The following is a 15,883-nucleotide window of genomic DNA, read 5'->3' as shown; positions in this document are numbered from 1 at the left end:
GCAGCAGCGATCCTGCCATTTACCAATCAGTATGCCAACGCACACAGAGCAGCAGCGATCCTGCCATTTACCAATCAGCATGCCAACGCACACAGAGCAGCAGCGATCCTGCCATTTACCAATCAGTATGCCAACGCACACAGAGCAGCAGCGATCCTGCCATTTACCAATCAGTATGCCAACGCACACAGAGCAGCAGCGATCCTGCCATTTACCAATCAGCATGCCAACGCACAGAGCAGCAGCGATCCTGCCATTTACCAATGGCTTGATTGGAGAATGCTGCCTGCAGTTTTCTATACTTTGGAAGGTCAACATGCACACTGGATTTCTGCTGTGAATTTAAAAATTAGATTATCTAGGTGTCCTCAGGCCCTTTAACAATAATATTGATTAGGAATAATTGCTACCAGAGGGCTTTAGTATAATTGAGAGACATTATGATACAGGACACTATTCCATCATACTGCTGAGCTGGTCAAATAACAACCCACTCTAATCTCAGTTCACAGTTATTATTTCAGAGCACCGTAGATTACAGAAAATCAAGTTGCCATTCAACTGTGCAGGTTCTTGCTTCCACCTCAGACAGGGAGCTCCAGACCCATAACATAGTCATAATAGTCATACTTTATTGATCCCAGGGGAAATTGGTTTTCGTTACAGTTGCACCATAAATAATAAATAGTAATAGAACCATAAATAGTTAAATAGTAATATGTAAATTATGCCAGTAAATTATGAAATAAGTCCAGGACTAGCCTATTGGCTCAGGGTGTCTGACCCTCCAAGGGAGGAGTTGTAAAGTTTGATGGTCACAGACAGGAATGACTTCCTATGACGCTCAGTGTTGCATCTCGGTGGAATGAGCCTCTGGCTGAATGTACTCCTGTGCCCAACCAGTACATTATGTAGTGGATGGGAGACATTGTCCAAGATGGCACGCAACTTGGAGAGCATCCTCTTTTCAGACACCACCATGAGAGAGTCCAGTTCCATCCCCACATCACTGGCCTTACGAATGAGTTTGTTGATTCTGTTGGTGTCTGCTACCCTCAGCCTGCTGCCCCAGCACACAACAGCAAACATGATAGCACTGGCTACCACAGACTGGTAGAACATCCTCAGCATCGTCCAGCAGATATTAAAGGACCTCAGTCTCCTCAGGAAATAGAGACGGCTCTGACCCTTCTTGTAGACAGCCTCAGTGTTCTTTGACCAGTCCAGTTTATTGTCAATTCGTATCCCCAGGTATTTGTAATCCTCCACCATATCCACCCTGACCCCCGGATGGAAACAGGGGTCACCGGTACCTTAGATCTCCTCAGGTCTACCACCAGTTCCTTAGTCTTTTTCACATTAAGCTGCAGATAATTCTGCTTACACCATGTGACCAAGTTTCCTACCGTAGCCCTGTACTCAGCCTCATCTCCTGACCAACATTGACTGACGAAAGAAAAATACTTCTCAATTTCTTGTTTATCTATCCAAAAATTACCTTAATTGCTCAACACATTTTTGTGATAACTAAGCAAATATTCTTCAGCATTAAAGAACTCTCACCTGTTGTGGAGAGCATATTTCCTATAGTGGAGCAGTTTAGGACCAAAGGGCACAGCCTCAGAATAGAGGGATATCCACTTAGAAATGAGGTAAGAACATAAAAAGATAAGAAATAGGAGCAGGAGTAGGGCATCCGGCCCGTCGAGACTGCTCCACCATTTAATAAGATCATGGCTGAACTGGCCATGGACTCATCTCCACCGACTTGCCTTCTCCTCAGAACCTTTATTTCCCCTACTATGCAAAAATCTATCCAACCTCATCTTAAATATATTTACTGAGGTAGCCTCCACTGCCTCGCTAGGAAAAGCAGTTCCTCCTCATCTCCGTCCTAAATCTACTGTCCCGAATTTTTCTTACGACAGCACTCCGTGCAGACGTGCTCAATGGTGGATACCTTTTTCTGTGATGGACTGGGTCATATCCGGCACTTTCTGCAGCCTTTTCCCTTCGTGGGCATTGGTTGCTTCCATACCAGGCCAGTATAATTAAATTTTCATTTATTGCAATATTGTGAGGGTTTAATACAATTAAATCTCAAAGTTTAAAGTAAATTTATTATCAAAGTACATATATGTCACCATATACAATCCTGAGGTACATTTATTTATGAGCATACTCAGAAAATCCAAAAAACACAGCAGAATCAATGAAAAACCGCACTCAAAAGTATAGACTAAAAATGAATGTACAAAAGGTAACAAAACTGTACAAAGACAAAATGAAAAATAAATACTAATAATAAAAATTGGGCGATGCTCTGGCCAGCGCCTGTACTATATGTGGCTGAAACTGAAACCTGGCTGTGGGTATAAAAAGCAATACTCTTTTGCTTTAGAAATGGAGTGACGTTGATGGAACAGAGTGATATGTTTGCTTTAGAAACGGAGAGATGTCTATGGAACAGAGTGATATGTTTGCTTTAGAAACGGAGAGATGTCTATGGAACAGAGTGGTATGTTTGGTTTAGAAACGGAGAGATGTCTATGGAACAGAGTGGTATGGCCACTGCCTGGGGATAGCCAGCCAGGCCTGGAGCTAGCTCTGGGCATGACAGTAAGTGAACTGTGAGTGCGGCACATCTGAATAGATGGGCAGGCACTGGGAAACCAAAAAAGATATTGCCAACATTCAAAGTAGCCCAACAACACTACAGGCTGTGAATACTGTAGGTGTTTCTTGGGAAGCAGTCCACTTAAACTGAGACCACTCAAGCAGTTAAGAGAAGAAGGACACACATGAAATGGTCATTAGGAGTAAACACATTCATTATGTGTGTATATTATCGAGTAACGGAACTCCAGGCTGACGTGACAGGATACGAGACAAACTTCATCAACAGTTACACTGTAATATCTTTGTAAATCTTCAGAAAGCCACAATACTAAACACCAACAGAATAGTCTGAATGTTTCTAGCAATTGAAAAATGAGCGTGCTTGGCTATGCCCGTACCTCAGGTTTTACCAGCTGAGAAAAATAATGAATAATTAATAATAAATAAGCAATATATATTGAGAATATGAGATGAAAAGTCCTTGAAAGTGAGTCTGTACATTGCGGAATCAGTTCACATTTGAGGTTGGAGAAGTTATCCACACTGGTGGGTATATTTAAGGTAGAGATTGATAGGTTCTTGATTGTACATGGCATCAAAGGTTACGGGGAGAAGGCCCGGAACTGGGGTTGAGGACGAGAAAAAAAAAAGGATCAGTCATGATTGAATGGTGGAGCAGACTCGATGGGCCAGATGGCCTAATTCTGCTTCTATGTCTTATGGTCCTACCTGATGGCTGAAGGGTAATAACTATTCCTGAACATGATGGTGTGGGTCCTGCGGCTCCAGTATTTAATCATGCATTTATTTTGCAAAGTAATATTCCTCTAGGCTCCTGTCACTTCACCATTTGCCTCAGAAGTATAACAGGTCAGATGATATCCCTGTCTAATACAGGAAATGCTGCCATGGCGTGATTTCAAGAAAAGAAGATTACTTTGAAAGACCGTGGCATGGCTTCTGATGAATTATTACGCTAGAATTAATGACTGTTAAATTTGTGGGATATCAGGTCTGAGCACATTAATATCTAGTAAATTCAAACATTGATTAACATGCTAATCAACACTGATTCCATACCTTTGTTACCAGCATCCATGAACTGTACCATACTGTGGACACACAGTTCTTCAACTTCACAGAGACCACTTGCAGAGACACTCCCAGAATGCCACTGTTAAAAGGAAAAGATATGACTTACTGGAAAAGAAATCCTTTCTTTTTACAGGGATGAAGAATAGGTTATGGGGCATACACAGAACTTCAGAAAACTGATCTCAACCAAAATTTAACTATTCCAATTTCTCATCAAATATTGAGGAAATTTTTTTTAAATTTAGAGATACAATGCAGACAGGTCCTCCTGGCCTACCCGTTTAGCACTAGCCTAATCACAGGACAGTATTCCTTCTATCTTGGTTATTTATTAAACTAATAGTTTATCAATACTGTTCTCCTGAGTAAAATTCCAATATAAAATGCTCATTTACTTTACCCAGCACTGACATTGCCTTTAGATAATTATCACCATCTTTGATTCCGATAGGCCTTATCCACTTCATTCTGACCAATGTTCTGTAAAGTGTAACAGCTACAGAGGGAGTGCAGGGGTAAACATTGGGTCAAACTATCATTTAAGTATCCAGAGAAGCTGACCATCCTGGGAGATGCCCTTATCCAAAGGTACATTTGCTTAGAACTTCCATCTAAAATGATTATGAAGACACACAGTCCTCTTTTATTGTCATTTAGTAATGCATGCATTAAGAAATGATACATTATTTCCTCCGGTGTGATATCACAAAACACAGGACAGACCAAGACTGAAAAAACTGACAAAACCACATATTATAACATATAGTTACAACAGTGCAACAATACCATAACTTGATAATGAAGTCTATGAGCACAGTAAAGTTCACACATCTCACGCAGACGGGAGAAGGAAGAAAAACTCTCCCTGCCATGCCGACCACAATCCGACTCTTGAGTCATCCGAAAACTTCGAGCTCTGATCAGCTTTCCGTCACTGAGTACTGAGCAGCATCTCTGTCCGAATGATTCGACCTCCTTCTCAGTTGCCAAAAGCAGGCAAGGCCGGGGATTTTGAGGCCTACCCTCCGAAAGATTCCTGACTGCACAGTAACGACAGCAGCAAATGGGTGTTTCAGAAATTTCTCCAGATGTTCCTCTGTGCTTTCACATCCATTCTCCATCAAATCAGAATTGTCCACGGCCCCTATTTAACAGATACGATATCATTTTTCACCGGAGGGCTGCGCACACACAGGTGCGCCGCCATCTTCTCCTCCCTTCTTCAGAATCTATTCTCCAGAGTGTCGTCCCCTCTTCATCTTTAAAAACCTTTTCAAAAACTTTTATTTATTTCTCTTCATCCTCCTTTCTAGAGCCTAAAGACTTCTCACATGCTGTCTGTAAAAATCAACACAAGATGGCATTGAGCTGCAGTATTCGTTGAGGTTGTGGCTCAGACTTGGTTTTTTAGTTTCATAGGCATGGTTTTGGAGACCGAGAAAGGAGCTAGGGGCTAGGTTATTGTTTAGGGTCAAAGATGTGGGGGAAATTAGAGGGCAGGCCAGGGTGTAAGCCTCTGCTCTGCATTCAAAGGCCAGTGGAAAGGGTGAGAAAGCAGGAGAACGGGGTTGAGGGATAATACATCAGTCATAATGGAATGGCAGAGCAGACTCAGTGGGCTGAATGGCCTAATTCTGCTCATTGTCTTATGCTGGCTTGTTCTCACAGTTGCCAGCACGCAGTCAGCTCTCCAAAAGACCACAATACATGCAGCAGCCCTTAGGGGAATACCTCTGCTTAATGAATGGATTGTGTGACTATGGAACAGAAGTTGAGAAAATGGTTTTGTGGAGTTAGAGGATATTTGCTCTGCCCACCGTTACAGACTTGAAGTAGATGAACTCTACTCTCCTTGGATATACAATTGTCGGGACGACTGCAATGCAGCAGCAGGATGAGGATGAAGTAAACAGCAGCTGCCCTGGACAGGAAGCTGGGTGACTGGAGCATTAACTCTGCAGGGAAATACTGGGCAGAAAGCTGAACGAAGCTGTGATTGAGAACCCAGATTTCAGTATAGCTAGATGCTGGAGCATTGGCTTTTCAAACGAGAAGATTTCAGGGAAAAACAAGATTAATAAAACTTGCTTATTCAATATGTAAATCAAAATTTTATAAAGATTAGCTTTAATTGTCACATGTACATCAAAACATACATTGTTTATGTCAAATCAGGTCAGCGGGGATTGTGCTGGGGAATGGCCCACATGCTACAGCATTTGCTTCACATGTGACAGGCAGCAGGATTGATGGCCACGTTCTCCATTCCTCTCTAGGGTCACACAGTAGCACAGGGGTCAGTGTAATGCTGTTACTGCACCAGCAACTCGGGTTCAATTCCACTGCTCTCTGTCAGGAGCTTGTGCGTTCTCCTTGTAACTGTGTGGGTTTCTTCCAGCTCTCTGTTTTCCTCCCACATTCCAAAGGTGCATGGCTTGATCACATGGGTATAATCACGCAGAGTGGGCTTGTCCAGCTAGCAGGGCCTGTTACCGTGTTGTATCTCTAAATAAATAAATCATTTAAAAGTGTGTCTCCAGTGCTTCCAGCGCCAACATAGTATGCACACAACTCACTAACCCTAACTGTGGCAGCCCAGAAACATAGAAAGCCTACAGCACAATCTGAAGGCGGCGCTTAGGAGGGATGATGGCGCCTAACGGTGGATCCTTTGCTTGCATCTTCGGAAGCAGCCCTATTTCTACATTTAATATCTTTATTTTTCCCTTTCAGGATTCTTTTGAAGACCCTGACCTGGAGTTACACGCAGGCTTCAGTTCTTTGTGGGAATGGGACCCATTCTCGGGGTTCCACGACTGGCCATTATTCAACATGCCAAGGGTTTGGCCTGAGAGTTTCGATCGCGTTCCGAAGCCTATGATTTCGGGGCTCTGTAGATGGGCGGATCGAGGGTCGGTGTCACAGCAGGAGACTCGCGTGTTGTCGGGGAGGCCAGAAAATCTTTCGCTCTGGGCCTGAAGACTCAAGGTCTTTGCCACCTTCAGACACAGAGCTCAAAAAAAGTGACGAAACGGACTTTTAACATCGTAAACCAGCGGGTTGTTGTTATGTCTCCCACTTGCTGCGAAAATGCAGGAAACCTCCCTTGCCCTTGCCAGGGAGAGAGAGAACCTTTAGTTTGTCGATTGTTGGATGAAATGTGAAGCCTTTGGGGTAACTTTGGTCTGTGTCTTTGCTATTGCTTAGTACACGCTTGGGCTCAGTGATGGTACTGATGCACGTTTTTTTGCCGGTGGGGGGAGGGGGGATCGTTGCCTCGCTGCCGCTCACACGCGGGGGGGGGAGCTGGGGGAGGGGACTTTGGGGTTCTCACGTTTAACTGTTGTTCATTCTTTGAGGCAATTCTCTGTTTTCGTGGATGTTTTGCAAAGAGAAAGCATTTCAGGATATATATTGTATACATTTCTCTGACATTAAATTTGAGCTTTGAGCCCTTGAACAATACAGGTCCTTCGGCCCACAAAGCTGTGCTGAACATGTCCTTACTTTAGAAATTATCTAGGGTTACCCATAGCCCTCTATTTTTCTAAGCCCCATATACCTGTCCAGCAATCTCTTAAAAGATCCTATCGTATCCGCCTCCACCACCGTTGCCGGCAGCCCATTCCACACACTCACCACTCTGTGTAAAAAAAACTTACCCCTGACATCTCCTCTGTACCTAACTCCAAGCACCTTAAAACTGTGCCCTCCCATGTTAGCCATTTCAGCCCTGGGAAAAAGCCTCTGACTATCCACATGATCAATGCCTCTCATCATCTTATACACCTCTATCAGGTGTACACGACTAAACTAAAACTAAGGCAATTCTGGTTTTCAGGCAATAGATTTAAAAACATCACACCAGATGATTTTTGGACATTGCAGTACTTCCTACATCACTTGGTGAGCTTTACTTTGGAAAGAGTGAAGCAAGGAAAAAGAAAATTATGTTATAAATTCATGATCACAATTTCCTATTGATGTAATAGCAGATGAAAAAGTTGTTCCATTCGAGGCTGAGTTCATTCACAAATGTCAGGAGTGCTGTTTTAATATTGTGAATTTTCTATGATAGAGTTGAACAGAGAGTCATAGACTAAACACTACGTTATGCTAAAACTATGCTAAACATTTTATAAATACGTATTAACTCTTACTTTAAATTCTGAGCATCGTAGTCGACAAAATTGTCACACCTCATTGCCTGGAAAATATTTACTAGATTGGTAGCAAGTTGGAAAACCTCAGTTAATGTGGAACATCTGAAAAAGCAAGAGTTATTATCCTTGAAACAAAAAAATATTAGTAGCAACTTAGCAGGTCAGGAAGCATCCATAGAAATGAATGAACAGTCAACATGTTGAGCTGAGACCCTTCATCAGGACTGGAAAAGAAGAAAGACGATGCCAGGATCAGAAGGTGCGATGAGGGGGAAGAGAACAAGCTGGCACGTGATAGAGGAGACGAGAGGAAGGGAAATTGGATGGGTGGGGGAGGGGGAAGTGAGAAGCTGGGAGAAGATAGGTGGAAAAGCACGTTTATGGGCCACAAGACCAGCATTGGTTCGATACTGTCTCCCACATCGGTTGCATTTGTGATTTGACTGGTCTAGCACTGAATGTCTGTGTTCATGACCTGCTTCACATTTCTTCTACCTTTTCTCCTCGATAGCTGGGATTGACTTCTTGACAATGCAGTGCCAACTTCTTCTGTCCAAAGCATCTTTCTCCCAGGTGTTGACATTCATGTCAGTGTTCTTCATATGGTGCTTGAGCACATCTTTGTAGTGCAGCTTCTGACCACCCCGCTTCCTCGTTCCTTCATATAGCTCGCCACAGAAAACAGCTTTGGGTAAATGATCATCACTCATTCTTGTGCCATGACCAGTCCAACGCTGCTGAGAAGCTGTAATGAGCGATTCTACACTGACCGTCCCAGCACGTTTGAGCACCTCCACATCTGGTAACCTCTCTTGCCACTTGATGTGTAATATTTGCGCCTAGTCCCATCTCCAGCCGTCTCGACTCTGTCTTGCCACTAGATCCAGATGGGAATTGGGAAGAGAGAGTGAGGCTGACACTGCGCAACTCTCCCTCACTTAAATCCAAACCACACGCTAGTCTCAACACCATCTGGTCCTCATCGACGTCGATGATGGACGAACAACAATATTTGGTATAAATGACTGTGTTGTGTCTTGGTCAATTTCTTGATGTGCTTCTGATACAATGTCATCGTTTCAGTTGAATAAAGCAACTGAATTATTCAACTAGAAGCCTAATGGCCTGGGGAAAGAAACTGTTTCTCATCCTGACCGTTTGCATTTTTATGCATCGTAGTCTCCTGCCTGATGGTAGAAAGTCAAAGAGGATGCTGGATGGATGAGTGGGATCCTTAATAATACTAAGGGCCCTGTCTATGTAGCACTCCTGATAAATGTCCCCAATGGATGGTAGGGAGACCCCTATGATCCTCTCAGCTGTTCTCACAGTCCTTTGTAGGGACTTCTGGTCTGATGCTCGACTGCACCCAGACCAGACAGAGATGAAACTCGTCAGAACACTCTCAATGGTGCTCCTGTAAAACGCAGTTAAGATGGTGCGGGGGAGCATTGCTTGTCTTGATCTTAGGAAGTGGAGGTGCTGCTGTGTCTCCCAGGAACTTGGCGCACTTAACTTTCTCTACACAGGAGCCATGTATTCTCAGAGGGGGATGGTTTATCTGCATCTTCCTGAAGTCCACAATGATTTCCTTTATCTTCTCCACGTTCAGGTTTACATTGCTCCTCTCATGTCAATCCAGCAGCCGCTCCACTTCCTCTCTATACTCCATCTCGTCATCGTTCCTGATAAGGCCGACCACTGTCGCGTCGGCCACAAACTGATGACACGGTTTGAGCTGGGTCCTGAGTCACAGTCGTGTGTCGGCAGTGTAAACAGCAGCGGGCTGAGCTCACAGCCTTGGGGAGCACCAGTGCTCAGCGTACTGGGACAAAAGACATTGCTGCCCACACGGACTGACTGTGGCCTCACCGTTAACGAGTCCAATATCCAGCTGCAGAGCAGATGTTGAGACCCAGCAACAACAGGTTCCCCACCAGCTTCTGGGGTACGAAGGTGTTGAATGCCAAACTGAAATGGACAAAAGCAGTCTAACATATGAGACCCCATTTTGCAGGTGGGACTGGACAGAGTGGAGGGCAGAGGCTATTGCATCATTAATGGATCGATTTGAGTGATGAGCGAGCTAGAAAGGGTCCAGTGTAGCCGGAAGAAAAGCTTTAATGTGCTCCATGACCAGCTGCTCAAAGCATTTCATAATGATTGATGTTAATGCCACCGGATGATAGTCATTTAGTCATTTACTGACACCCTCTTTGGCAGTGGAATGATGGTTGCCTCCTTGAAAACTGAGGAGACAGAGGACTGTTCCAGAGAGTAGTTGAATATATTCGTCAGCTGGGCTGTGCAGACTTTCAGAACCCAACCTGTGTATTATCGGGCCCACACGAGAACATCTGCAGATGCTGGAAATTCAAGCAACACGGGGCCCCACAGCTCCGCGTGGGTTGACTCTGGCCAGGGTCTACCTCACCTCAGTTCATCCAGACGAGTGACTGCTCCCCTGGGGAGAGGGGTGCCTTCCTCACCAGCACTTTGCTCGGTGCATCAAACCCACCGTAGAAGACATTCAGCATCTCAGGGAGTGAAGCATCCTGGTCACTGATATGTAGGGTAGACTTGTAGTCTGCATCCCTGCCACATGCACCTCATCTCTCTGGTATTGCAGAAGTGGCAGTGAATTCTCTGAGAATGCTCCCATTTTGCCTTCCTAATGGAGCAGGGAAGTGTTAGTGGGAAATGTTGGTGGTGTTGATAATCACAAATGGTTTCGTTGGATTAAAAAGGGAGAAATTGAAAGAATGAAACAATTCCGAACAAGAAAGAAAGAAAGAATGATCAGTACCTGGATTAACAAAAAAAAAATCTGTGACATGAGGAATTGCTTTGAATACACTGTGATTTTAATTTGAAATACACAGGCTGACTCAACAGAAAATATCAGAGGAATAGAATGAATTGTTGAAAGGATAAAGAATTGTAGGGCTAAGGGGATAGGCCAAGGAGTGAGACTAATTGGACAGTTATAACAAATATCTGACACTGATACAAAGGGGCAAACAAGGAACATGCACAGATTAAACAAAACACCAATCAATGCTTTCCAAACAATTACCACATAAGTTCAGAAAACAGCAATACACAATAGATGATCTATGGCTTTTAAAGTCAGACTGCCCTTGGGAGTATTCTGAGCAGTTTTGGGCCACTTATTGAATAAAAGATATGGTGCCATTAGAGTGTCCATAGGAGGTTCACAAGAATAATTCTGGAAATGAAAGGGAAAGAACTCTTGGATGTTAAGCTCCCAGCTATAATCTTCTTTCAGCCACGATTCAGTGAAGCTCACAAAGTCATACATACCAAACTATAACTGTGTTACAAGTTCATCTGCCATATTCTGTATACTGCGTGCATTCAAATATAACACCTTCAGTCCTGTATTCACCCTTTTTGATTTTGCCTGCCTTTTACATTGTAACTCATCCTGTTGACTGCAGTTTTACCCTACCATCAGCCCCTCCTTGCTACCAGTTTCACTACACACTGCTTCTGTTTGTAAACCACCTACCCCATCCTCAGCTTGATCACTCCCATTCCCATCTCTCTGCCGAATTAGCTGAAACCCTCCCCAACAGCTCTAGCAAACCTATTCGAAAGGATATTGTTCCCCCTTGTGCACACATCATACCTTCCCCAGAAAAAATCCCAATGATCGAGAAATCTGAACCCCTGCGCCTTGCACAGTTGCTCAGCCACGCTTTCATCTGCCAAATCATCCTACTCTTACCCCCACTGACACGTGGCACAGGCAGCAACCCAGAGATTACTACTCTGGAGGTCCCACATCTCAGCTTTCTCCATAACTCTCTAAAATCTCTCTGCAGGGCCTCCTCACCTTTGCAGAGGGTGGTGGATCTGTGGAATCCATTGCCACAGACAGCGGCGGAGGTCAAGTCATTGGGTACATTTACAGAGGCTGATAAGATCTTGATTAGTCAGAGTGTCAAAGGTTACAAGGAGAAGACAGGAGAATGGTGTTGAGAGGGATAATAAATCAGCCATGATGGAATGGCAGATCAAGACTCGATGGACTGAATGGTCTCATTCTGTTCCTATATCTTACAGACTCACTTTCAAAGGCTCTACAACTCACGTTCTCAGTATTAATTATTTGTTATGTTGCTTTTTGTATTTGTACTGTCCATCTTCTCTTGTACATTGGTTATTTATCAATCTTTGTATGGAGCTTTCCAGAACAAGGGGTCACAGATTGAGGATAAAGGGGAAGCCTTTTAGGACCGAGATTAGGAAAAACTTCTTCACACAGAGAGTGGTGAATCTGTGGAATTCTCTGCCACAGGAAACAGTTGAGGCCAGTTCACTGGCTATATTTAAGAGGGAGTTAGATATGGCCCTTGTGGCTACGGGGATCAGGGGGTATGGAGGGAAGGCTGGTGCAGGGTTCTGAGTTGGATGATCAGCCATGATCATAATAAATGGCGGTGCAGGCTCGAAGGGCCGAATGGCCTACTCCTGCACCTATTTTCTATGTTTCTATGTTTTCATTGATATATTGGGTTTCTTTGTATCAGTTGTGAATTCCTGCAAGAAAATGAATCTCAGCGTTGTATATGGTGACATAGGTGTACCTTGATAATAAATTTACTTTCTACAAGAATGGCATTGACTGTCAGTTTAACTGCATTTCACTGGCCTTATGATTCAGATTATTTTAATTTATTTATATTTATTCATTCCAATGCAATTGAAGAGTGCTGACGTCTATAGACTTTTACTCTAATTATAAGTTATTCATGTTTGCCATACAGAATATTTCACATCTGTTTACAATACAAGGAAAATTAAATATATCAAAATAGGTACATTTAATGTCAGAGAAATGTATACAATATAGATCCTGAAATTCTTTTTCTTCTGGGACTCAATACGCTCCAGAATGATAAGACCATAAGACGTAGGAACAGAATTAGGAACAGAATGATGAAAGGTCTTGGCACAAAACATCAACTCTTTTATTGCTTTTCATAGACGCTGCCTGAGCTGCAGAGATATTCCAGCAGTTTGTTTTTTTGCCTGGGTTTCTAGCATCAACAGAATCTCTTGTTTTCATGAAAGGCTACATGGTCAACTTTAAACTTTATGAATAATTTTTGTAACAGAGTTTCACTGGACACAGGAAAGGCCACAATTAAAATATCTGAAATAGTTTTCTTAATGAATATCCACAGTATGCAGTGAAGTCATTGGCTTTCACATTCATAAATAGAACAGTGCTTACGGATATCGATCCAGCTCTTTGAGAATATTACTTATGAAGGAACCAATGTGTCTATGTTGAGTGAGGAAGACAGAACCATTTCATTACCTGGCACAACAACCACTATGAAATCTGTAAGAGGTGAAGAATGGAAATGTCAGGACATCAAATGCATCACCTGGAATCAGAAAAAGAAAACTTTATCAAAATAGTCCATTAGAGTTTGAGGTTTTGAGATGGTTTCCAGTTCAATCTCTTAACAAAATGTATCAACAAAACACATTCTGGATGAGGCTTTTATTTTTGTCTTTGTAGAAAGAAAAAACAATTATTCAAAATATGGAACATGAATACTTCATTGTCGCCAAACAATTGATACTAGAACGTACAATCATCATAGCGATAATTGATTCTGCGCTTACTGCTCCCTAGATTACAAATTGATAGTAAATATTAAAAATTTAAATTATAAATCATAAATAGAAAATGGAAAGTAAGGTAGGACAAAAAAACCGAGAGGCAGGTCCGGACATTTGGAGGGTACAGCCCAGATCCGGGTCAGGATCCGTTCAGCAGTCTTATCACAGTTGGAAAGAAGCTGTTCCCAAATCTGGCCGTACGAGTCTTCAAGCTCCTGAGCCTTCTCCCAGAGGGAAGAGGAACAAAAAGTGTGTTGGCTGGGTGGGTCGTGTCCTTGATTATCCTGGCAGCACTGCTCCGACAGCGTGCAGTGTAAAGTGAGTCCAAGTACAGAATGTCTTCAATTATTTATTACTATGAAGCTACATTAGTACTGCACATTTTACCTGCTGTTCTTGTGTTTTGTATATTCACTGACAGTGAAATTGAAGCAAGATAATAAGCTTACAGTTCAAAATAAATTTATTATCAAAGTACATATATGTCACCATATACAACCCTGAGATTCATTTTCTTACAGGCATTTATGGTAAGTACAAAGAAGCAAAATAAAAAACAATCAATCAAAATAATAATAAATAAGTAATAATAAATAATAATAAACATTGAGAACATGAGATGAAAGTGAATCATAAATTGAGGAAACATTTCAGTGATGGGGTGAAGTTATACCCTTTGGTTGATGGTTGAGGGGTAATAACTATTTCTGAACCTGGTGGTGTTAGTCCTGAGACTTCTGTGCTTTCTTTCTGATAGCAGCAGTGAAAGAGAGCATAAGACCGTAAGATATAGGAGCAAAATTAGGCCATTTGGTCCGTCAAGTCTGCTCTGCCACTTCATCGTGGCTAATCCAATTTCCTTCTCAGCCCCAATATCTTAAGGAAACCATGCTGACTTTGTCCTATCTTGTCCTGTGTCACCAAGTACTCCATAACCTCATCCTTAACAATTGACTCCAACATCTTCCCAACCACTGAGGTCAGGCTAACTAGTGTGTAATTTCCTTTTTGATGCCTTCCTCCTTTTTGAAGAGTGGAGTGACATTTGCAATTTTCCAGTGCCCTGGCAGCACACCAGAGTCCAATGATTCTTGAAAGATCATTAATAATACCTCCACAATTCCTACTACTAACTCTTTCAGAACCCTAGGGAGCAGTTCATCTGGTCCGGGTGACTTATGTACCCTTATGTCTTTCAGCTTTTTGAGCACCTTCTCCCTTCTAATAGTAACTGCTCTCACTTCTCTTCCCTCAAAATGAGGTCACGCCTCATTATTCTGAATTCTACTGAATACAGGCCCAGAGCCATCAAACACTCTTCATATGACAAGCTATTCAATCCTGGAATCATTTTTGTGAACCTCCTTTGAAACCTTTCCAGTTTCAGCACATCCTTTCCCAGGAAAGGGGCCCAGAACTACTCACAGTACTCTAAGTGAGGCCTCACCAGTGATGTATAAATCTTCAACATGACATCCTTGCTTTGATATTCTAGTCCCCTTGAAATGATTGCTAACGTTTCTTACCACAGAGTCAATTTGCAAATAAACCTTTAGGGAATCCCGCACAACGACTCCCAAGACCCTTTGCATCTTTGTTTTTTGTATTTTCTCTCCATTTAGAAAATAGCCAACTCTTTCATTTCTTCAACCAAAGTGCATTCAATTGACCTTATTACTTACATGAGACAGATACATGGGTAACAGTCAGGAGAGGAAAGGGCAGGGCTCAGATGCTAGAGAGCACCCTGTGGCTGTAACCCTTGACAATAAGTACTCCTGCTTGAGGGAGTGGACAGCCTACCTGAGGGAAGCAACAGTGGCACACAGTCTGGCCCTGTCAGAAGGGTAGGGAAAGGAAGAGGATGGCAGCAGTGATAGGGGACTCTATAGTTATGGGGTCACAAGCGATTCTGTGGACGCAGGAAAGAAGTACGGATGGTAGTTTCCCTCCCAGGTGCCAGGGTTCGGAATTTTTCTGATCGCGTCCACGATATCCTGAAGTGGGAAGGAGAACAGCCAGAGGTCGTGGTACATATTGGTACCAACAATATGGGCAGGAAAAAGGAGGAGGTCTTGACCTCTCTTGGGGCAGGAGTGACCTGTATAAAAAGGACGGGTTGCACTTGAATCCCAGGGGGACCAATATCCTGGTGGGGAGGTTTGCTAAGGCTATTGGGGAGAGTTTAAACTAGGACTACTGGGAGGTGGGAACTGAACTGAAGAGACGGAGGAAGAGGCAGTTGGCTCACAAATAGAGAAAGTTTGGAGACAAGTGCAAGAAGGAGGATAGGCAGGTGATAGAGAAGGGACGCGCTCAGACTGACGGTTTGAGATGTGTCTATT

General features: G+C 43.0%; 1 protein-coding gene across 7 annotated transcripts in view; it reads right to left on the bottom strand.

The window, feature by feature from the left end:
• Positions 1-15,883, bottom strand: part of LOC134356433 (transmembrane protein 241-like) — a 219,683-nt gene that overhangs the window by 75,055 nt on the left and 128,745 nt on the right. For 5 of the 7 annotated variants that reach the window (XM_063067382.1, XM_063067398.1, XM_063067390.1 and 2 more), the window contains 3 exons: positions 13,228-13,297; positions 7,875-7,979; positions 3,700-3,793 (listed from right to left, as the gene is read on the bottom strand). In XM_063067382.1, the coding sequence (XP_062923452.1) occupies positions 3,700-3,793; positions 7,875-7,979; positions 13,228-13,297 (269 nt within the window). The remainder of the gene's footprint in view (positions 1-3,699; positions 3,794-7,874; positions 7,980-13,227; positions 13,298-15,883) is intronic. The other 2 variants (XM_063067412.1, XM_063067420.1) reach the window with 1 other exon arrangement.

Source organism: Mobula hypostoma, chromosome 1 (genome assembly GCF_963921235.1).
Source record: "Mobula hypostoma chromosome 1, sMobHyp1.1, whole genome shotgun sequence".
NCBI classification, from domain to species: Eukaryota; Metazoa; Chordata; class Chondrichthyes; order Myliobatiformes; family Myliobatidae; genus Mobula; species Mobula hypostoma.
Note: the sequence above shows the minus strand (reverse complement) of the source record. Positions and strands in the feature narration are given on the sequence as shown.